Source organism: Mirounga angustirostris, unplaced genomic scaffold (assembly GCF_029215605.1).
Source record: "Mirounga angustirostris isolate CCGP_5_RB_7025 unplaced genomic scaffold, mMirAng1.0.hap1 SCAF_10, whole genome shotgun sequence".
NCBI classification, from domain to species: domain Eukaryota; kingdom Metazoa; phylum Chordata; class Mammalia; order Carnivora; family Phocidae; genus Mirounga; species Mirounga angustirostris.
In genome coordinates this window covers 99,374,094-99,397,735 of record NW_026991718.1, presented here as the reverse complement: position 1 = coordinate 99,397,735, position 23,642 = coordinate 99,374,094, and the positions used below count along the sequence as shown (strand labels likewise).

General features: G+C 37.5%; 1 protein-coding gene across 1 annotated transcript in view; it reads right to left on the bottom strand.

Annotated features, from left to right (window-relative positions):
• SEL1L2 (SEL1L2 adaptor subunit of SYVN1 ubiquitin ligase) overlaps nucleotides 1-23,642 on the bottom strand; it is a 110,664-nt gene that overhangs the window by 48,366 nt on the left and 38,656 nt on the right. The window contains exons 3-4 of the mRNA XM_064572802.1: nucleotides 13,623-13,725; nucleotides 8,955-9,117 (exon numbers count right to left, since the gene is read on the bottom strand). Coding sequence (XP_064428872.1) covers nucleotides 8,955-9,117; nucleotides 13,623-13,672 — 213 coding nt within the window. The 5' untranslated portion in view covers nucleotides 13,673-13,725. The remainder of the gene's footprint in view (nucleotides 1-8,954; nucleotides 9,118-13,622; nucleotides 13,726-23,642) is intronic.

The window sequence follows — 23,642 nt, the reverse complement described above, 5'->3', positions numbered from 1 at the left end:
ATGCTGCTTGACAAATAGTACTGCTTCATTTTATGGGATTTTTAAAAACAAACATTTTGAAAGTATGATGAGGAATCTTACCATTAAATTCACCAGCACTATGCGTGATTTGCAGAATTTTATATCCTCCAAACCCTGTGGCTCCTTTCCTGCCCTCTTTAGTTACTCAAGATTACTGACAAATTGACAGTGACATATTTATAAGTTCTCTCAGTACCCAGTGATGGAACTGGATTGGGCCAAGAAATTTGAACCCATTCCAAATAGATGCTTGCTGCACGCTGCTTCATGTGCTTCTGAGAAGTGCATTCTATCCTTTTAATTCTGAATATAAGTATCCTTGTTCCAGTTACTATGGCTGTGTAACAAATTACCCCAAAACCTGGTGGCATAAAACAACCATTTATTATGCTAAGTGTTCTGTGGGTCAAGAATGTGGTCAAAGTAGAGTGGGCATGTTTTGTCTCTGATCCACAGTATGGGGGCCTTAGTTGGAAGACTCAAAGGTTGGGGGATAGAATCATCTGAAGGATTGTTCATATGCATGTTCGGCAGTTGATGCTAGATATTGGTTGAGACCTCAGCCGAGGCTGATGGCCAGAACACCTACATGTGGCCTCTCTGGTTATATAGGTTTCCTCACGGCATGGTGGCTGAGTTCTACGAGTAAGCATCCTGAAAGAGCTAGGCAGAGCTGTATCCTTTTTATGACTTTCCCTTGGAAGTGTAGCATTACTTTCACCAAACTTTATTGTTTGAAGTAGTCAAGAATCTCCCTTAGGTAGTGGAGGGGAAATAGACTCCACTTTTTAATTATGTTGGTTAGGGTGCTGAAATAGCATATGGGACTAGAAATAGTGCTGTGGACATTTTTTAAAAATATTTATTTATTTATTTATTTATTTATTTATTTATTTATTTATTTATTTATTTTGGGGGTAAGGGGCAGAGGGAGGGGGAGAGAGAATCCCAAGCCCATGTGGGGCTCGATCCCAGGACCCTGAGATCACAAGCTGAGCTGAAACCAAGAGTCAGACACTTAACAGACTAGGCCACCCAGGCGCCTCTCCTGTGGTCATTTTTAAGAAAAAAATTGCCACAATGCTTGACAAAAGAAGAGTTTGGAGATATCCCATTTCCTCTTAGTTATTAATCATTATGAATTAATGAATTTAGGTATATTTGAGGTATTTCAGTCCATTGTGGTAATTTTTCATTTTAGTGCTCAATTTTTCCATCTTTAGTCAATAGGAGCCTATTTTGAGTTAGCTCAGTATTTTGGTCATGACCATAGTATTTTCTGACAGCTTTCTTGCTATCATATTGTATGATATGATACTTTGTATCATATCAATATGACACCTTGTATGATAAAATGTTTCAAGAGCATCTTGTACATTTCTTGTCCCACATCCAGAATTTGACATTTTCCAAGGATGCTGGTTTCTTTTTAGTTGGAGAGGACTTCTGTTTTTTGTTTTAACACAATTCCTTCTTGGGGCATGATTTAATAAATAAATTTAAATTTTAATATATTTAAAAATACATGCATATTAAAGATTAAAATTTTAATACTTCTGACGGTTTAAATATAAACATCAATGCCCTGCTCTGTTCCAGGCCACTCTTTATTCTCTTGATAAACAACCACTTTTAATTATCTTAGCTGTTTTCTTCTGATAACTTACCACCATTATGATTCTTGATAAATTGTTACTATTTGCTGTTAATTTTTATATTTCACACATTATCTATAAATTTGCTATATTATAGGTGATGATTTAGGTCATTTACATTACTTTTTCACTTTTTCTCCTTGCACCTCTTCTCGACAGAATCACAACACTAAATTTTTTGTCAGAACATAATTGTAAAAGTCTGTTTTGGTGTTCCTAATATTTTCAAAGTTCTACTCATAATTCCTGTTACCATTTTTAGAAGTTCATTACACACTCTTATGTATATTACTGATAATATATTTTTCCATGTTTTATATTAATGACAATCTGGTCTTAGCCATTCAGCTTAAGAGTTGATGAAATATTTGAAGAGCACAGGGTCATAGGCAGAATCTTGTGGCAGATTGCCAGAGACTTACTTTCACCTTGGCATCAACCCATTAGTCTACTCTTTATTTACTATCATCAAAGCCCACATTTCTATTTTTTCATCTAGTTCATGAGAACATCTTGCAAGGCTTTGTTAAATGTCTCCCTAAAATAAAGATACAAAAAGTCTGATAATTCAATCAAAACAAAATGAATAATTTCTTAAACTTTTAAGTATAATTTCAAGGACAAAGAACTATATCATTTTTAAAATTAGGGAACTGACTGCAGAGTTCAGTTCCCCAAAACATAACTCTAACATGTGGTTTATAAGTATAATTTGTGTAATCTATTTAATCCATAAATTGAAAAAAAAAAATCTTCTATGTTTCGACCAATTCCTTTTTAGTCTCAACGGTTCCCTTTTATGGAAAGTTGACCATAAGGGCTATTACAGGGTTATTATAAAAAGGGTTATTACAAATGGAAGGCATCTGGAATCCTGGTACTCCTCTAACCCTTGTAGTTTATATTTAAAATGGCTAAATTGGCTCCTTTTAAGGATCTCTTTAGTCATTATTAGATTTTTATTTTTCTTGCAACTCTTAGCAATTTTTGATTCTGCTCAACTTAGAAACTGGTTTATTTATGCAGAAAGTTTGACAGCAAACAAATATACTGACCTTTATATAAGAAAATGAATATACTGTTCTATTCAGTTGAGCTTGTATTTTAAGATACTTTCACCAAAAGTGTATGATTTTGTGCACAGCTTATCACACTTTTTGGCCTGATTCTGCTGAAGAAATTTGTGAGTTGTGGATTGTGTGGGAGTTAAATTTCCATCCTGTGACTGGGGAGGGGAGCCTTTCTCTGTATAAAGCTCATTCTAGAAAGTAAGGACTGAAACCATGACTTTAGCAGCTTTAAAACCAGCCCAAAAGGCATGTTCCCTCTCTCTTTCATTGAAAAATAACAATGGGTGATTTTGAATTAATTCTTTGGAGGGCTCAACTTCCTTCCTTTTTCCCTCCTTCCCTCCCTCCCTCCCTCCCTCCTTCCTTCCTTCCTTCCTTCCTTCCTTCCTTCCTTCCTTCCAGCACTAAAGGAAGACAAAAGACGTTATGAGCTTTCATGTAGTGAATATGCTGATTATAGTCAGTGTTGTCCTATTCCTTTACACTTGCACATTGTCACCTTACAACTTTACAAAAGCAGTTTTAGGCATTTGATCTTTCTTCGGAGAAACAGCTAGATGAAATGAGATGGATTACAGAATGATTCAAGATTAATCCAGAACAAAAAAAAAATACTTAAATCAAAAGAGAAGCTGTGTAATATTGATGACATCAGTGACACTTTCAGTGGTTTTTAAAGGTCAAGCTCTGCAAATTAGATGTTTATAAGACTTGATTCTGAACTCAACAATTGTGCTGTGGTTTGTAAGAAACTGTTATAATAGCTGGGATTTGAATGGAAAGATTTTAGCTTAGAGGATATTTTTTGTATTTCAAAGCAAATTACTCAGGTTCCATAATAACAACTTAAAAGTTAAATATTCCTTTTACTTTTTATATAGGAAATCATTGTTAAAAGAGAAAAGATTAAACATTTTTCCTTTAATTACTGCACAAGGCTTGAAAGCATCTGAGATCATTACTTATAGCTCAAATTGCATACCAAACAAAAGTGTGAATCAACCTTAATGAACAACTCAGATCCTATCTGTACCCTTAATAAAAAATAGCATTAACATCAAGATGAAATGCTCTACACAGGTAATCCTAAAATTATCGAAGTGATTATTAGGTTAATACTAAAAATGATTTTTTTTAGTGCTAATAACTACAGTCCTTCTACAAAACACCTCTAAAATTCACATCTAAAATAAATGAAAACTATGAGTAATCTTTGCCATTGAGATAGAATTATTCTAGAATTACAAAGCATGGAAAAACATGCAGTCACTCATATCCTCCTTAACATATCAATGAAAGTCATTTTTACATAATAGAATGGGTTTTCTTATAATTCACAGGAAACTTTTTGAACTGTAAAATAAGGAAGCACATGTGTCTGAATTAAATGATTTTTCTGATATCAAAGTAATACATATCCATGAATAGAAAATTTAGAGAAAAAAACCCAGTGAAGTATTTTTAAAAAGAAAATAGTTACAAATAATACCACCATTTAGAGATTATTGTGATTAAATTAAGTTTTTTTTAAAAAAATAATTTATTTATTTATGAGAGAGAGAGAGAGTGAGAGAGCACAAGCAGGGGGAGAGGGAGATGCAGGCTCCCCACTCAGCATGGAGCCCGACACAGGGCTCATCCTGGACCCCAGGATCATGACCTGAGCTGAAGGCAGATGCTTAACCAACTCAGCCACCCAGGTGCCCTGAAAGGTATAGTTTCTTTGAAAATCAACACAATGGACTCTGTTCATAACCTTAAATGCTTTTGTTGCCCTTATCAGAATTCCTTTGATTTGGAATTTTGTGGGATGAACCATTCAAGGTACATGAAAGAAATAATTATGCCTCTTTCCCTCTATCCAGCTGCCCTTTATACATGGCCTGAACTTGCATTTTCCCCTGACCCCTCAAAGCCACTTTATAATATGGGTTCATCTCTTTTTCGTTTTTCTTTGTTAACTCAGATCTTTACTAGACTTCTGGCATTCCAGGCTCTCCATTTATTACATTTCAGTATTTCTGTTCTTCCTTTTCCCCCCAGAGATAGGTGTCTTCATTCTCTTCATTCTCTTTCTATCTCTATCCCTCTCATTCTTTTTCATTGCCACTCTTAGTATACATTTCCAGCTTCTTTAGCCACAATGGAGCTGTCCTTAACAATTTCGGGCAGTATTTCTTAAGAGTGCAGGCAGGATTCCTGTAACAGGGTGGCAAAAACAGCCTGAGAAGAAAGATGGTCACCCAGCCTGTTAGCCTATTAGTTCTCTGTTAGAGAGCTGTGATCAATACGGCATGTGGCCATCCTAGTCACAGTCATTGAACTAAGCATTGTTTGTAGCATAGAATCTCTTTGACTAGTTGTTCTTATACAAGGAGACAAATCAACTATAAGCAGACTTCCTATTGGAAACAGACTTTTCTATAGGGATAATAGGGGTGACAGCAAAATTTCAGAATATAAACCAGCAATCCAGCTGTATGTAGTACCAGACCAGGGTCGTGTAGGCTCCCTGCTCATCCAGATTAACACTTTGGTCACTAGATCATGGGGAGGTCAGGAGGAGAGGGGAATCTGAGTAAGGAATAAGGGTGTCCAGGATGTCAGGGAGAACATAGGAAGTGCTTGGGACAGAGACTTTTTGCCACCTAGTATTGTAGCATTTCAATAACAGTGTAGTTGAATTTTGCATATCAGGTCAATGTCAGCCTTCCAGGTGATAAGTTTGTCCTCACTCATATCTTATCTTCTTATCCTCCTAAGACCAAACACACACATATATCAGACAGATATCCCCATTTTACAATGAGGAAATTGAGACTCAGATAGGGCAGGCCACGAGAACCAGTGGTGAAGCTGAGATGTAAAGCCAGGACTGACTGACTCCAAAGACAAAGCCATTAGGACTAAAATCGTTACACAACATTATTCATTGATGTTCTTTAATATCTATCTCTAAGGGATTGTGCAGATATTATTCAGTTCTTGCAGCAACCTTATAAAGTAGTGTGACCTTACCATCAGTTCCCTTTGCAGGTTTGGGAAACCTCAGGTTTAGAGAAGTGACACTGAAAGAATGAAGAAGTTCGGAAGCTCATTAGGTTGTAGAATCTGGATTCACATACTGTCCCCCTTTCTGATTATAGAACCCCTGTCTGCTACCACAACGTGCTACCCTAAAGTCCATAATTGTACATTTTCAAGAACACTGTCCCAACAATACCTGCTTATTTCTGCAAAGATGGCTGTGATAATACATGGCCAGTGGTCATGCATTTAGGGTTTTTCTTCCTGGCACTGGATTAGCACCCAGCCAATTACCTTCTTCTACCTGTTTCTCCTTAAAATAAATGACAAACATTTGATGGTCAATTAACTGGGATTAGAGGGTGGTCTGTGGCCATGCCATGGAACCACATTAATCCGAGTATGGGGAGTGATACTCTGACTTAGGCCCTGAAATCCATGTGTTTTATGTACCATTTATGTTAATTTAGAACTTCTTTTCTGGGAGTAGTGTTTTGACCTTGTATCAAATACTTTATTTAAATACAGACAAATAAATCTTTTATGTTGCCTGTATCCAATATTCTAGACTAGGTACAAATGTCACTTTTTCCCAGAAGCCTTCCTCACCTGCTCCAGGCAGAACCAGTTAGACTCTTTTCTGTGCCTAACATAATTTATAACTGTAGTCTACCTAAATTGTGCCACAATTATGTGTTTATATTTCAGATTGACCCAGAAGGACTATGATCTATTAATCTTTTTCTACCCATCAGCTCAGATTATGTTTGGCACATCGTGTCAACAAAACAACTGTTGACTTAATTAACTAATTAATACTCCCACTAAAAAATAAAGTATATGTTCACTAGTTTGGAAAGGAATTCAGAGATATCATTTATAGGGCTGGATATGATAGTAATATTCAGTCTGTTTTGGAACTCTGTATTTGGACAATGAAAGTTTAAAAATTCTCATGTTATATAACATTTATAAATCTGTTTTACTCCTTTGTAAATATAATATTTTATATTTAATTGCAAAAAATTCCCTGGGGTAAAAATAGTATTCAACAACTTAATTAAAATTATACAGATATTTAAGATGGTGATATTGACGGGTGCTTGTTTGGCTCAGTCAGTTGAGCATCTGACTCTTGATTTTGGCTCAGATCATGAACTCAGGGTCATGAGATCAAGCCCTGTGTCGGGCTCCTGCTTGGTGGGGAGTCCACTTGAGATTCTTTCCCTCTCCCTCCCTTGCTGCCCCTCCCCTCCTCTCTCAAATAATAAATAAGTCTTAAAAAAAAAATAAAATGGTGATGTTGATCTGTACATATTTACATGGCAAAATGTTTGTGATATATTATTGAGTAAAGAGATTAGGAAATAGCAATTAAAGTATGATCTTATTTTTGTAAAAAAAATTCTACATAGTTATGGGAAAAAATCTAGAATAATAATATTTATATCCTTTCTTTATAATGAATGACTACAAAGCTCCAGGCATGGAATGAAGTGCCTTTACACATTATTTTAATCCCCACAATAATTCCATTTAATCATTCATCATTAATTGATTCAGCATTCAGTGCATATTTCTTGTCCCAGGCACTGTGCTAAATATTAGATACAACTGTGAACAAGATGGACACAGTATCCAGTGTTTTATATATGATAAAACCTAACCCTACAGATGAAAATTAGAGAGGTTGTCCCACCCATCAGAGGTCCTCCGGGCCAGCTTCTGTTTCAACTAAGTAAACAAAGAGACTCGCGAGGCTCCCTAGGCTCCAGGTGCCATCAGTCTATTCAGGTGGATACAGCACAGGAACTACAGTTTCCCAGGGCAGAGTTAGGTCTTCCTTCTGTGTGAGTTCTTGCTGCAGTTCTTGTGCAGTTCATACAGTCCTCCAGTGGCCATTGTCTTTGGTCCCTCAGATGATGCCTCAAGGAGGTGAGATCCACACTAGGTGGGTGCAGGAGCCCCAACCCCCCAAGTAACGGTTCCACACGTATAGTGTTCAGGGTTCTCATAAGAATCACTACCACCATCAGGTATTTTGTTCATTACAGTTTGCTCCAATGCAAAGGAAGTTTTCAATCACGAGTCATTTCAATCATACGCAATGCTACCTAGAAACACACTTAACGTTTTACTCCTATTAGATTATGAGGGAAACAGAACTAAAGAGTGTACCAAAGGATTCTCATATGGAAGGGGATAGGATTTTGTTAAGGAGGTATCCAACAAGCAAGTGGCAGAATGGATTTGAACTTAAATCTTTCTGACTCCAAAGTCTAGCTCCTACGCTTTCCTCCCAGAGATACCAAAAATGATCTTTGGGAGGAGAGGTTTCAGACAACTTTTACTTTCTTCTTCATACTTTCTGAATTCTCAGACATTTTTTTGTAATGAGCATGAACTTCTTTTGTAATCAGAAATAAATGTTTTTATTAAAAAGACTAACAACATGAAAACATGCTTTTGCTATAGCATTAAGTGAAAGTAGCAAGAAACAAATGATATATGCACTTGCATTGTGATTAGGATGATGTAAAAAGAGAGATGCATGAGGAAGAAGCTAAGCAAAAATATAAAGCAGTCCTAACAATAGTTGAGTCAGAATGGTTGGCTTGTGAAGGGCTTTATTTATCTATTTACTTACTTATTTATCTATTTATTTTTCTGTTTTCCAGATTTTCTATGAAATGCTTATGTTATACTTGGAATAAAATGAAATGCATTTAGTAAAATAGAAAAGGAAATATATTTAGTTTATAAAATGTTTGAAATGTTTGAAATGTAAAAACCAGGCAAACATTATGCGAGGTCATAGACTGACTTCTGTGTTTTGTTTTTTGTATAGGTGAATATATTTAAGTAAAATTTAATTATTTTAGGGGTTTAGACTTCTTAAATTATTTCTAAACACACCCATGGACATAAGATGGGAAGCTGAATTAGAGAGCAGTTCTGTTCCATTCCTGATAGTCACCCATATAACTTGAAGAATTTGCCCAGTGCTCTTGCTTGTGTCCCCTCCCTGACACCACTATTTCAGAGTGTTACTGTAACTTCCCTAGGTCTGGGTTCACGTGGCAGAGTGGGAATACTGTTGCTAAGCTCCTTTCACATGTTATTTGTCTACAGTTATTTTAGGATATAACTATGTAAGGCTTACTTTTCTTTCAAAACTCACATTTTGGGCTTTATATGATCCTTCTTTAGCCAGGGACTCATATAACTGGATAGCTGCTGTTATGTTTTGCATGCCAAAATTTCCAAATAGCAAAGCATCAGCCATTTTCTCCATAGCTTTCAAGTTTCCCATGTCAGCTGCCTTGGCAAAGAACACGTAGGCTCTGTTTCAAAAATATGAAGGTAGAGGTTTGATTATCAAAAATGTTTTTCTGCTCCCTCCTTCACACTACTTCTCTCTAACAAGTAGAGCAAGTTGTCATTGCTACTAATGACAGTTTAGCTGAAGTCCATCACATCTATAGATCAGTAGGGTTTTTTCCAGCCCTACATTATCTAAGACTATAATTTCAGATATATCTGACAAATAGTGAAGCTGCTGAAAAGGAGAAATATATAGGATACATCATGCTTCAAGCTTATTCACCAAGTGAAAAATTGAGTCACTTGTCCTAAAATAGTGAACTCTCCCATGGCCACCCACATCATATGAGTATTTGTTTACAAAATGAACTCTGAAATATATAACAATATAATCAAAAATAATCAAAACTGGAATGTCACATCTAGAAAGCTACTATCATGAAAACAACGGTCCCTTTGTATTCTGAAATAATTGTCTAAAACAGAACATATTCCTCAGCATGCAAAGTCAGACTGTGTCGAAAACCAATAACCAAATAAAACCCAAACCCTTAGGGCTCTAAAGTCTTGACTGCCTGGTTCAAAATCTGAGAGTTTTTGAGAGCTTCAGGCAAGTTATTTAACTTCTTTGTGCCTCTTTCATCTATGGAGTGGGGATACAATAGCACTTACTTCATGGGGTTGCTGGGAAGATTCAATGAGATAATCCATGTGAAGTGCTTGGCATAGTACCTGGTACATAGCAAGCACTCAATAAATTTAGCTATTATTATTATTATTAGGACTACTGTGTAAATTCTAAAGTTTTATAGCATGGTAATTGTTCTCCTGTAATTAGTGGGTAAACGGTGTGAAAATTCAGTGATTATAAATATAGATGCCATAGGATTGCCTTACATCGCATTTTCTGAGTCCTGCTCAGAAATCACCTGGACCTGATCTTTGTAACAAGTAGTGATGGAGAGTCTTGCAAGGTCAAAACCTGTGTCAGACAGAGAGTACTTTTGGGATTTATTTTTACTTTTTATAACTTCCTTTTTGGTAGCGTAACAGAAAGCATTAACCTCTACTGGTGACCTTGACTCAAATACAAGAACAAATACACAAATCTACCATTGCTACTCAGAAGGATCAGGAGACTCAGCTTTATGTACCACCTATCTATGCTGATGCTAAAATAATTTGCTCTTGGTGGCTGGAGCAGAATAGAATGGGCTCGGACTGAATGTTATTACCATGTAGGCTTTAGGGTCCTGGATGGCAACACAGGGAATAGACTCCAGCGGGACAAAAGAAGCCAGGTGGTCAAGCAAGAAATTAACCATGGTCAGAGCAAGCTAATATTCTAGGGACCAGAAGGCAAATAAGACAGAAGGTCTAAAGGTCAATGAATGCAAATATCTGGCATTCAGAGATAGGCTTGACAACCAGACACAGACTCCCTGAAGTCATTCTGCCACATGATTTGCTGCTGCAACCACATAGCCTGCTGGGATTAGAAGGACACCCACATGGACCAGGGCAGAGAAATCCGAGATGGGCTGCAGGATCCAGCAGTATATCCATTCACTGATCCCAGGGGGCAACAAAAGGTCACAAAACCAATCCGTCTAGGTGTTTTTAATTCTAAGGGAGGGGTGGATACCTTGGTCCCCTGTCAAGAAAGTCCAAGGTGATATAAGGAATACTAGAAGCAGGACCCAGGGCTGAAGAAAGTTGTTGGGAAATTAGGTAGGATTAAGATCTGTGTTATAACCCCCAAGAGGGAAAAAGTAGGAGAAACTGGGCAACATTAGCAGATCCCCAAAAGAAAGTTCACTTAGATATCTGGATAACTTCTAAAGGACCTGGTACTGGATGCTAAGGTGGGTGCTGGGGAAGGAGGAGACTATTGGAATCTCTAGGATTCATCAGAAACTTGGTGTAGGGCAGCAGCTTATCTCCAAATCTTCTTTGCTGATGGGGAGTAATTCTTAATGACAGCTAACCCTGGTTGTCTCTGAGGCTTCTTGACTCCTGTAGACAAGTCTGTGTCTCCCTGACACATGCTTGCTTAACATCTGTACTTCTAACAGCACTGACTTGCTAAACAATTTATAGCTGAATGAGTGAATGAATGAATGGATGGATGAACGCATGAATTGGGTCAAGATGTCGATGTGGATGAGCCAAAAGGACTAGTAGCACCTCTGTCTTGTACAAGAAGTGGTGGAGCAAGGAGGACAGAGGATTGAGATGGGATTCTCTCCCATTGAATGGGAGAGAAATGATTCCTCTGTGGTCAGTAGGGTGTTCATTTTTCTTTCCCCTGGCCAGAATCTTTGAGATGGCTAGACTGGATGTAACTGGCTTAAGAGAAGAGCAGACCATCCTGATATTTGGAGGAATTTCATTCAGCTTTCCCACAAATTCCTGAAATCTCTTGTTATGAGCAGATTTGGTTTCAGTTCTCTATTAACTCGGAAGGGTCAAGGGACTCTGCTTTATGCACCCTCTCATGTACCTATGCTGCTGCAAAAATAAGCTGCTCTTGGGGCACCTGGCTGACTCAGTTGGTGGAGCATGTGACTCTTGATCTCGGGGTTGTGAGTTCAAGCCCCATGTTGGGTGTAGAGATTACTTAAAAATAAAATCTTTTTTTTTTTTTTAAAGCTGTTTTTCTGGCACTCTTGGGAAAGGATAGGCTGGGCAAGAATATCCTGAGATTGAATGACACCTAGGTGTCATGAAGGCTCCTTCACTGCTGGATAATCTGCTTTCAGGGCTGGGTTTTCTCCCCATTCTTTAAGCCAAAGAAGAAAGTACCCATCCAGGTTAAGTGGATAGTTACTTGGGAGCTTCCAAGAGTGATTTTGTCCCATTGGACTGAATCTAGGGTTTCCTTGTATTTAACAGGGCATACCCAGTGAGCCCCTCATCTTGCATTCACCTGCTATTGATAGAGCTAATCTGAAACCTCAGGGACCAGCCCCTTTCCAGAATTCCATTGTTCTTTCATCTAGCTGGGCTGGGTTGAGAATTCTCTATTCTTACTCATCCACTCAGTGAGCTTCTGAGTGAGCATACTTCCCTATCAGGCTGGATTATATTTTGGGGGTCTGATTTAACCCCATCCGCATCATGACAGCCCCCAGAGATGCTCAGCATGAGACCCAGGTTTTGCAGGGGATGGTTTCCTCTGCTCTTATAAGGAGCTTCTAATTTAACTTCCCCTAGAGAGATGACCGACTCCTTTACTTCCTTCTTCTTGTCACTTTGGAAGAATTATAGAATATTTTTGAACTTCCATTTCCTCCTCTCTAATTTGGGGATAACAATTTATGAGTCACAATATCCACTGTGAGCAATGAATGCTATTCCACACAAAAATGCCCAGAAAAATAAGTAGCACAAAGAAGGAGCTTAATAAATGGAAGTTCTTCAGAGTTGAATGCCCCTTTATTCTCTATACTTGTATGCTCTTCTGGGAAGCTTTGAGCTTTAAGAAAGAATTCAGGGAATCTGCTGCTGCCCTGTCTAGGAATGGTTACCACAGCACTGGGATGCTTCCCCCAGAGTTGCTATGCCTAATCTGTGTGCAAACAAAAGACGTCTCTTTGTTGGAGATACAGAGCCTGTTCTTTTTATTATTGCTTCAAGACACACTTGTTTTCTTCTCTCCCATATCTTCTGCTTACCATTTAGAGGACTAGACATAAAGATAACAAATGCTTATCTTCTGTTTACTATGTGTTGGGCATTGTTCTAAGAGCCTAACTGTACTATCCAGAACACAAGCAGGTTAAGTAACTTGCCCAGGGATAACACAGCCAATGAATGGTAGAATTAGGATTTGACCTCAACGAGGTTTTAATGGAGACTTGAGGGGTGACCTCATGTTGTGTCCCTCTACTGGGGGGACAAGATATTTCTGCCTCCCCTTTAGACAAAGTAGACAAGTGAAAAGAGAAATGATGAACATGGAGTGAGACCATGTGGCCACAGCTTGATTACTTCCCAGCTGTGTATTTGTGATCACCTCACTTTAACATCCTTGAATCTCTGTTCCCAATTGTTTAAAGTGGGGAAATGAAGCTCTTCTTAACTCATAAGGCTGTTCTGGGAATAAAATGGAATCACATACATGAAAGTGCTTTGAAAACCATAAAGTGCTCTAGAAATGCTGAGTTAGGCAGAATAAAGCATTCTAAAACAACCACTCTAATGCAAATAACATCTTTTATTTCATTTGAAATACCTAATAAACTCAAAACAATATTTTTGCCTGAATACTCAGATTAGTGCCTTAATTCTGCATTTCACTTAAAGTGCAGGGACCACAATTTCACATACAATTCTGTTTGTTTAGGCTGATAATTTTAGGATTCTTTAAACATCAATTGATCCTCTTAAAAACAAAAGCTTATGGGGAAATAAACTTATTTGTTATCCCAATAAGCTTTTAATGACAAACTAGATTTTGGATTGTTCTTTTTTCTCAGTCAGGAATTTAAGTTGGCTTAGGTAACTGTGGACAAAGACTTACTCTGCTTTTTGTTTTTGGCTTTTAGACTGCTGGAGAATCTTGATGCCCATCTTAAACAGCTGGTCTCCTTCATCTGTGAAATTTTTCTTTGCTTGCTTTCTTACTATATATGGACAAACAAGGAAAAATAACATTATTTTTATGTTTTATATTTTTTAAATAATGTGCTGCCTTATTAGTTTGGGTTTTGCTCATGAAGGGGTTCAGATGAGCCTCCCCAAAATGTGCCGCTTTGGCATGTGGATTATTTTGAGCTGAAGCTAATTAAGGCCAAAAAAGACTCAGGAAGAGCTTTTTACTGCCCCCTTAATTGCCTCTAAGAGTTTAGATAGAGAGCCTGGTCCAGGAAGAGAGTTATCACCAGAGATAACTATGAAGAGTATGGGCTAGGTATGGTAAGGTGAGGGGAGGTTGGCAGGGCATGTTTATTCAACTTCCTCTCTGCCCTATTGTCTCTGCATGGTATGACAATCATTTGTTTACCAAACATTTGCTCTTCCCATCTTCCTGTGAATTGTCTTCCTTCTCTTTGAAGCCCCAGACCCTTACCTCCTTCTTAGCTCAGGATGGCTTATAAGCCTCAATTGCCCATGCATATGAAATTAAATTTGTTTTCCTCCTATTGATATGTCTTATGTCAATTTAATTAATAAACCAGCCAAAAGAACCTAGAAGGATAGAAGGAAAATGCTTCCTCCTTTACACTCTCCTTATTTTTTAACTTCTGCCTTTCAAGAAGATCACCTTGCTTTTAGTCAGAAGGTGGAAGCTACCTGCAAAGACTATCCTCTTCCTGTCTTCTGTGAAAGCGTCTGTGGAGGGTGGAGGAGATAGAAAGATGCTTCTGATGGTAGGAGGGAGAGAGACGCTCCCAGTCTGGGAAAGAGATGCAAGTTTCTGCAAATACAAAGCAGGAAGCAAGGCCTCCAGGGAAAGGGGCTGTTTGGTGTACCCTAAAGAAAGGATCTTAGACACCAAGATCTCATCTCTCAGACTCCCTTGTCTGATCATGGCCCATACACCTTAGAACTATAAGATTCCAAGAGAACATGAGGATGTGAGCAATGGGCATCTAGAAAAATAGTGTGCATCTAGGACTGGAGGAGAGAATCTCCCTGAAAATTTTGCTCTGCCCAAGTCTCCTTCCTCCTCCCTGACAGCCTTTCTAAGACCTTGGGAAAACACACAGAGAGAGTACCAATAACAACTTGCCTTTTGGGATGGGGACTCAGAATTAATTTGATAGGATTTAAAGAATGTAAAGAAATAGAATTTTGCCTGCTACAATAATGATATTTCTCAAACATTTATATAACACATCACAATTTTCAAACCACTGTCATCAGTTTACAGATGTGGAAAGCTATTTGGAGGGACAGTCAGCTTTACAGCCCCCACTCTATCCCCAGGGTGCACGTGCATGCCCCCACCCCAATACTCTTCCACATCACAGCACAATGCCTCTTGAAGTCCATTATGACACTCAGTGAAACCTCTGATTAGGTGAGCCATGCCTGAAACCATTTTAAAAGATGCATTTTGAGATTTGATGCCTCATTAACAAGACCACAAAAATCTTTAAGTGGTTCCTGTTTTTCTTCTTCCTGACAAACCATCAGAGTTGTTCAATTTCTTTTTAAATTAAAAAAATGTTTTTAACTTAAAAGTTAATTTGCAATTATTTTGAATGCTTCAAGTTATCCAATCAATTCAGTAACACCAGACACTTTTAGCATCTAATTTCTGCTTTGAGTTATATGCTATCTATAGTCATGATTAAAGAGGAAAAATAATGGGATTAACCTACTAATCTGTGTTTGGAATAGCAATTGCTCCTATTACCATGCTTTCAAAGAGCAAGAATACATTTTGAAAGGTTGCCTGTGCATGCATATACATATGAGAAATGATTTGCCACTACAGATTTCTACCCATGGCTTTTATTTGTAATTTGTAATTCTTTTTTTGGCTTCCCAAATGTATTGAAATACAAGTTTTCTTTACTATCAGAGGGCTCAACGATCAGATAAAGTTACCTTGACAACACTTTAATTTCCTTTTTACGTTTAACAATTTCCAAATTGGGGGAAAGCACAGTCAGGAAATGACTTGAGGAGACTATTCTGAGCCTGATGTAAAGGACCTTCCTGAATCTGGAATCCTCTGAACAGCCAACTAGTGGATGCCTGTTGTTCTGTCCTGATAAGGGCTCAAAGCTGACTTGAGAAGTGGTGGGGATGAGCCTCAGGAGTAAAAGAGGGCAGAGTAGGTACACCAGAGCACTATTTCATACAGCAGCAGATATGGGAAGTGCTTCAACTAGATGAATTTGTATTTCAGTATTTGTCAGAGACATAATTTATAGAGTTCTTGACATGTTATTACTTCTGCAGTCTTAATTATTATTTCATGACTATCTTGGATGCTGTTTCAGGCTGAATTGTGTCCCCCCTAAATTCATATGCTGAAGTCCTATCCCCCAGTATCTCAGAATGTAACTTTATTTGGAGAGAAGGTCTTTAGAGAGGTGATTAAGTTAAAATGAGGCCATTAGGGTGGGGTCCTAATCCAACATGATTAGTGTCCTTATAAGAAGGCAGAGAGACATCAGGGGCATGCAGGCACTAAGAAAAGGCTATGTAAGGACACACTGAGAAGGTGGCCATCCATAAGCCAAGGACAGAAGCCTCAGAATGAAACCAAATTTGCTGACACTTTGATCATGGACCTCCAGCCTCCATAACTGTGAGAAAATAAATTTCTACTGATTAAGCCACCTTGCCTGTGGTATTTTATTATAATATCCTTAGCAAAGTAATACAGATGGCAACTCTGAATCTCATGGAAAACAAGCTGCTCCTTCTCCCTGCGGGAAGGGATGCACCCAACTCAGCTTCCCATGAGATCAGTGGCTACCTTTTTAAAAACAGGAAGGACTGAAGCCCCTGGGTGGCTCAGTTGGTTAAGCGGCTGCCTTCAGCTCAGGTCATGATCCCAAGATCCTGGGATTGAGCCCCACATCGGGCTCCTTGCTCAGCAGGGAGCCTGCTTCTCCCCTGCCTGCCACTCCCCCTGCTTGTGCTTGCTCTCTTCTTTGTGTGTCAAATAAATAAAATCTTAAAAACAAAACAAAACAGGAAGGACTATAATTTCTCACGGTCCCCCAATGTCTCCAGGTGCTGGACATCTGACTTTCCTAGGGAGCTGGGTACCCAAGTAGCCCACCTCTGACAAGGTCACTTTCTCATGATTATACTCTAGGTAGGCAGTTTAGTAGATAGACCTTCCATGTGTCCAGCAATCCCGGGACCCAGCTCATCTCTCTGTGAGATGATGGGAGAACTGGGATTCTGTGCCTTCTCTCCTGACCCTCCTACTATAAATTTCTCTATCAAGTCTATTCCTTAATCCCTGTCACTTGTGGAATTCATGAAGAATCCTCTTGTTGATAATGAATAGAAGCAAAGCTTTGGAACAAAAAGGGCCCACTTGCTTGTTGCAGATATTAATGAAAAAGAAAAGAGCTGGAAACAACTTATTCTCTGTCATTCATATATTTACTTGTCCATTTAATCGGTATGAATTGAATACTTACCATGTGTTAGACACAAGGCTAGATGTTGTGTTTCCAAAGATGATGGAGACGCTGTCTCAGCCTGGCAGTGGAGACAGACATGTTTACCAAAAATTACAATGCCATGTGGTAGGTACTCTGTAATAAGGCACTGTGGGAGTACAGGAGTCTTCTTGTAAGCAATAGAAATGTAATCTGATTGACTTAAGCAAAGGGAACTTACTGGGAGGCTGTTGAAAGCTCATTAAATCAATGGGGTCGGTCCGGAATCAAAGCTCTCTGGAAACTGGGAGGCTGTTGAAAGCTCAGAAAATCAATGGGGTCGGTCAGGAATCAAAGCTCTCCAGAAGCAGAGACAGATGCTGCTACAGGGATGGATTGAAATCCAATCATTTTAGGATCTTCCCCTCTTTGCTCCAGACTCCATGATGATTCTGATGGGTCTAATTAGGGAAGACAAGGCTTCTCATTACATTCCCATAAGAATGTATTCACCGGGGAACACTTAATTCCTCAAAAGGAAATTGGGATGGTGAGAAAAGTAAAATGGATGATGGACAGCCGCCAAACAGCAAATGCCCACTTAAGCACCCTACTCTCGCTAAGGGAAATAAAGAAATCTTCACAGATGAATGGACACTTTAGAGAGTTCTTGAAAGGTAGATAGGAGTTTGTCAGGCCAAGAAGACGAAACTGGCATTCCATTTGGAGGAAACAATCTACACAAATGAATCATGGGTATGAAACAATAAGAGGGGCTGGTGTGAGGACTTGAGGGTCATGTTTGGCCATGTGGTCCAGGCTGGCTGTGTGAGTAAGTGATACTGAGGAGAGTGGACAGAGGGGTGAAAAGGGAGTGGGGGAAGGGAACTTGAGGTCATTGTGAAGGTGAAGGCAAGTTTGATAGGAGAAAGAGAAGGAGAAGTGGCAGGAAGGTGGCTTTGATCAGACAATTATTTTTGAGTTTGAAATTATATTGATGAAATAGCTCTGCATGTGGCTGGTAAATGACTGATGAGAAATAGACACAAAGATTATTGGAATTGAGGAGGTCTAGCAATTAAGACAAAGTCTTCCATATGGATATTTAGCCTCTGCAGGGTACTGGTGGCCTCTAGCCATTAACTGATTGATGTGAGGGTAACAGCCTAACCCCTTGCCTATGGGAAGGGAGAAATCCTCTAGTGCAATTCACTCTTTTTTAAAAAATATTTTATTTATTTATTTCAGAGAGAGAGAGAGCAGGAGCAGGGGAGAGGGGCAGAGGGAGAGGGAGAAGCAGACTCCCTGCTGGACAGGGAGCCCGATATGTGGGGCTCAATATCAGGACCCTGAGATCATGACCTGAGCCGAAGGCAGACACTTAACCCACTGAGCCACCCAGGTGCCCGTAATTCACTCTTAAAGCCCTAAACTTCTCCTGAGACCCTATCTTAGCCCAACTCCTTCCTTTGCCCTTCCTGCATTCCTCACTCTCTTCTATGTTTCACCACAAATCATAAACAAATACCATTTAAATCATCTAAAATAACAAAAGGAAAAAGAACAATAGATTCATGATTTTGAATCTCAAATTATAGTTACCTCAAAAATGACATAAAGGATCATTGAGAGTTAAAGGAATTAAAAATTAAGCTAGGAGATGAATGTCTTTTAGTCTGACTAAAAATCAGGTGCTTTCAACATTAAAATGATAGAAAGAGATAAAAATGGGAAGTTCTTTCCCTTGCAGAAAATCTTGCCTACACAGACACTGTATCTTTCTTACTTAATTTCAATTGAATTTGATATAAACCAACTTCAGCATCTGATTTTCTGAATAATGCATCAGAAGAGCTCTTCACATTTGCCCTTATTGTGTGCCAGGAAGATACAATAAGAGATAAGGAGGGAGAATCATGATCCATTACTAAAAATAACATTCCATCTAAAAAAGCATGACTCAGCAAAGAGTTTAGTCAAATAAAGATGTGATCAACTCAAATGCACTTGGATAAGAGCATAGAGGTTTACAATAATCAAGTTTATTCACAGTGTCCCCAGATCATTGTTGTCAAACATAAATACCTCTATTGGTCGTGCTAGGAAATAGTAGACAAATTGTGTTATAAGTAGAAAAAAATTATCTCCTCAAATATACTAAGCAAAACTTGAAATAACAAGGATTCTGACTTTCAAAGGCTAATTCACTGCCTAAAACTTTTAATTTAGCAGAAAGAAATATGGTTTATAAAACAAGTGAAGCATCAAAACCAATAATTATGGTGTTAAAATAAAAGCTAACATGTATAAACCACTTAGGTACTGGGCAGTTTTTTTTTTTTTTTTTTTTTTACTGATGGTAAGAGCAAGGGGATATTATCATTCTTGTTTTACAGATGAAATGATATAGGCACAAAGAGGTTAAGTAACCTGCCCAAGGTCATATAGTTGGTACCTGGTAGGCAAGGATTCAAATGTAGGCAGTCTTGCTCATACTGCTTCTCAGAGTTACACAAAATGCAGAATTATGTGAGAAACACGAAGTTACTATCAATTACTGAAAAATTTGAAAAAAACAGGTCCAAAATACATTAAAAATTCATTGTAATTTAAGTATTTTAAACAATGGGTTGTTTATAGTTACATTTCTTTTATCAGACATTATTGAGAAATGTCTTCCATATAAATCATTTTTTCCCACTAGATGAGTCATACCCCTTTTTGACTGTTTTATGATGGAAATCTGTCTGAAAAGTATACAATATATTCGTCCACCTTCCCCAGCAGAAGATAATGAGCATGATTTAACCTGGTCTTGATGATTCAGAGCATCATTATGCACACCTGATCATACCCACTCCAGTTGGTTTGGACATGATTACTTAAGGAGACAGTGCTTGTGGGAGACCTTGGATAATGGGAAGTCCTTCAGTAATGAGTGGGAGCAAAAGGGACAAGAAAAAGATGGTGACATGCTGTATTCAAGACCCTCTGGGGGATGAGGGTGCCTGCAGTCTGGGTAGATAATTAGCTGCACTTGCTAATTTTCATCACCTTTCATTACTGTTTCCCAAAGAGTACATGAGATAATTTTAAGTGGTCACACACAAACTTTAAAATTTTGACAGTTAATATACTTAATAATTCATCTATACATTCTACTTGTCACAAGTGATACTACTTTTCATTTTTTCTCTAAAAAATTAACCATGAAATATTTCAAACATATAAAGAAATCCAGAAAACACACCTCACCATAACCCTCCTACTTCACACAATTTAACAGATGGTAACATTTTGCCTTGTTTGTTTTAGGTATCTCTCTAAGGAAACAGAATGGTACAGACACACTCAAAGCTCCTTCCAACATCCTTTCCCCTTGTTCCCTCTTCAGAGGTATCTATTATCCTGAAATTGCTATGTAGCTCTTTTACTACATATATGTATCCAGTATTATTTCTATGTTTTATATAAATAGCATCATACTATATATTCTTTTGCAACTTGCTTTTTCACTTTTTAAGATATATCTGGATATAAGTAGGCTTCATTCAATCATTTTATATATTTATAGACCAGTTTATCTATTCATTCATCCATTATTTATCCTACTCATTCCACAGATATTAGCCTTTTCCATTTCAGTGTTACCAAAACCAATTCTGCAATGAAAATCCCTGCACACATTTTCTAATACAGATGTGTGAGAATTTCTGTAGGATATATTTCTAAAAGTACATGTGCTGAGTGTAGCGTATCAAAATCTTAAATCTTAGTAGATATTACTATATTTCTTTTTTTTTTAAGATTTTATTTATTTGACAGAGGGAGACACAGAGAGAGAGGGAACACAAGCAGGGGGAGTGGGAGAGGGAGGAGCAGGTTTTCGGCGGAGCAGGGAGCCCGATGCGGGGCTCAATCCCAGGACCCTGGGATCATGACCTGAGCTGAAGGCAGACACTTAATGACTGAGCCACCCAAGCGCCCCAGTATATTTCTTTTTTTTTTTTTTTTAAGATTTTTATTTATTTATTTGATAGAGAGAGACATAGCGAGAGAGGGAACACAAGCAGGGGGAGTGGGAGAGGGAGAAGCAGGCTTCCCACCGAGCAGGGACCCTGATGAGGGCCTCCATCCCAGGACTCTGGGATCATGACCTGAGTCAAAGGCAGACGCTTAAGGACTGAGCCACCCAGGCGCCCCTATATTTCTCTTCCAAGAAGTTGTCTCAAACATATACTCCCAACAGTAATGTATAAGATTCTCATTTCCTTAAATTCTGGGTCATTCATGGGGTTATCTAACCTTTAAGTTTCGCCAGTCTGTTGTGAAATGATAAATCTTTGTTATCAAACTTGCATTTCTGCAATTACTAGTTAAATATATTTATTGGTCTTTGTTTTTTTCCTCTGCTAAGAATTGTCTATTTGTATCCTTTGTTCAGTTTTCTACTTGATTTTCCTGTTGATTTGTAGGTGTTCTCTATACAACCAAATACTAATTCTTTGTTGACTCTATTTGTTACAATATCTTCTTTTAGTCTGTGGGGCTTTTTTTTTTTCACTTTATAATTAAAAATACCTATTAAAATTTTATGAATTTATGAAAAGTTTATGAATTTTGTCATCATGGTTTTACTTTTGTCTTTTCTAAGAATTCTTTTTTATGCCAATATCATAACATTTTTTTTTCTAAAATTATTAAAGTCTTGATGTTCACATTTAGATCTTTTATCCACCCAGAAGCATGAGCTGAGAATGGGATCTGATCTTAATCTTCTTCCAAATGAGAATCAGTTGCCTGCATACAATCTGTTTGTTCTTTCCCAGTTGATTTGTAATGCCACCCCTGTCATATACCAAATTCCCCTGTATATATGGGACTGATTCTAGACTCTTGTCTTTTTTTAATCCATATGTCAATATCATATTGTTTATACAAATACCATTTTATAGTAAGAATCTACTGGGGCAAGTTCCACTTCTCATTCTAAGTCAGAAGTATCTTGGCTATCTTTAGACTTGTTTTCATATATACTTTTAAAATTAGTTTGTCAATGTTTACGAAAATCCCTTTGGGAAATTTTTAACTAATTTGGCAAGAAGTGATATCTTAGAACTTCGAGTCTTCCCATTCATAAACACAATAACTCTTTAGTTATACAGGTGTTTTTTATATTATTCAATAAAGTTTTATGCTTTTCCTCTTCTTAAACATCTTATAGATCTTTTGCTAGATTTATTCTTAGGTATCTTTTAGTGTTTATTGCTATTTTAAATAATATTTTAGTAATTTCATTTTCAGTTGTTTTTTGGTATCATATACAGAAAGGCTATTGATTTTTATATACTAATTTTTTAATTCAGCAACTTTGCCAAACTCTATTAATTCTCCTGGTTTAATAGATTTTCCTGAATTTTTCAACATAGAGACATCGTATCATTCTGGTGAATTATTCCTTTGAACACTATATGATGAAATTTTCTCCCTATTTGTGCCTTTACCTTGAAGTCTATATATTGTCTGAAATTAATATCAGATTTCTTTTTAGTATTGCCTATGATGGAATTCCCATTCACTAACTTTCATGTTTTAAGTATACCTCTTGCAAACAGCATATATTTATGACATTTTTATTTTAATCTAAGAGTTTCTGTCCTTAAACTCATATTTTCTTTTTGGGCTGCATTCAGGGCAGTATTTTCTGATCTTTCTCTAGTTCATTAATCTTTCCTTCCACAGTGTCTAATCTTCTATTTAAGTCATTAATTTAAGCTCACTTAATTTAAATGAACATTCTTTTCATTTTTCTTAATTCTATTTGATTCTTTTGCTCAGAAGCCTATTCCTTTTTCATGATGCCTTCTCTTTTTTCTTATAGTTTCTTAACCATTTAAAAATATATTTATTCCATAATTTTTTTTACATTGTTGTTCTACTGTATCAAACTTGGGGGTGCTATGCCTTATGTTATGCACATGTGTGTATATGGGTGCAGGTATATGCAAACTGACTCTCAATGGGTAGATTTTTTTTTTTTCTGAGTAGATTTTTCTTTTTAACTTGGTGCATTTTATAAAATTTTCTTGTAAGTTCACCCCCAACAAGTCTTTTTATGTAGGAATTGTGGGAATGTTTTTCTTAAGTGGTTTTGTGTTGCTTCTGTCATTTTCCAGACTTACCTTACTTTGGAAGGAAATTTTTATATGTTAACATGAACGTATTTACAAAAAAAAAAAAAAATCAGGTAATCAGGTAGCATAAATTTAAATTCAAATCTGTATAAGGTATAGGGCTGTGATGTAGGGTTTCCCAGGGAGATGTTTTTCCCTGTGAAAGCCTAAATAGAGGAAGAGTTTCCTTGATATTTGCATAAAATGGTAGATGGTTTATGTTTTTCCCTAGTCTCCCTTTCACTGCATGTACAATTCTGTAAAACTCTCAGTTATTCATAGCTCTTCATC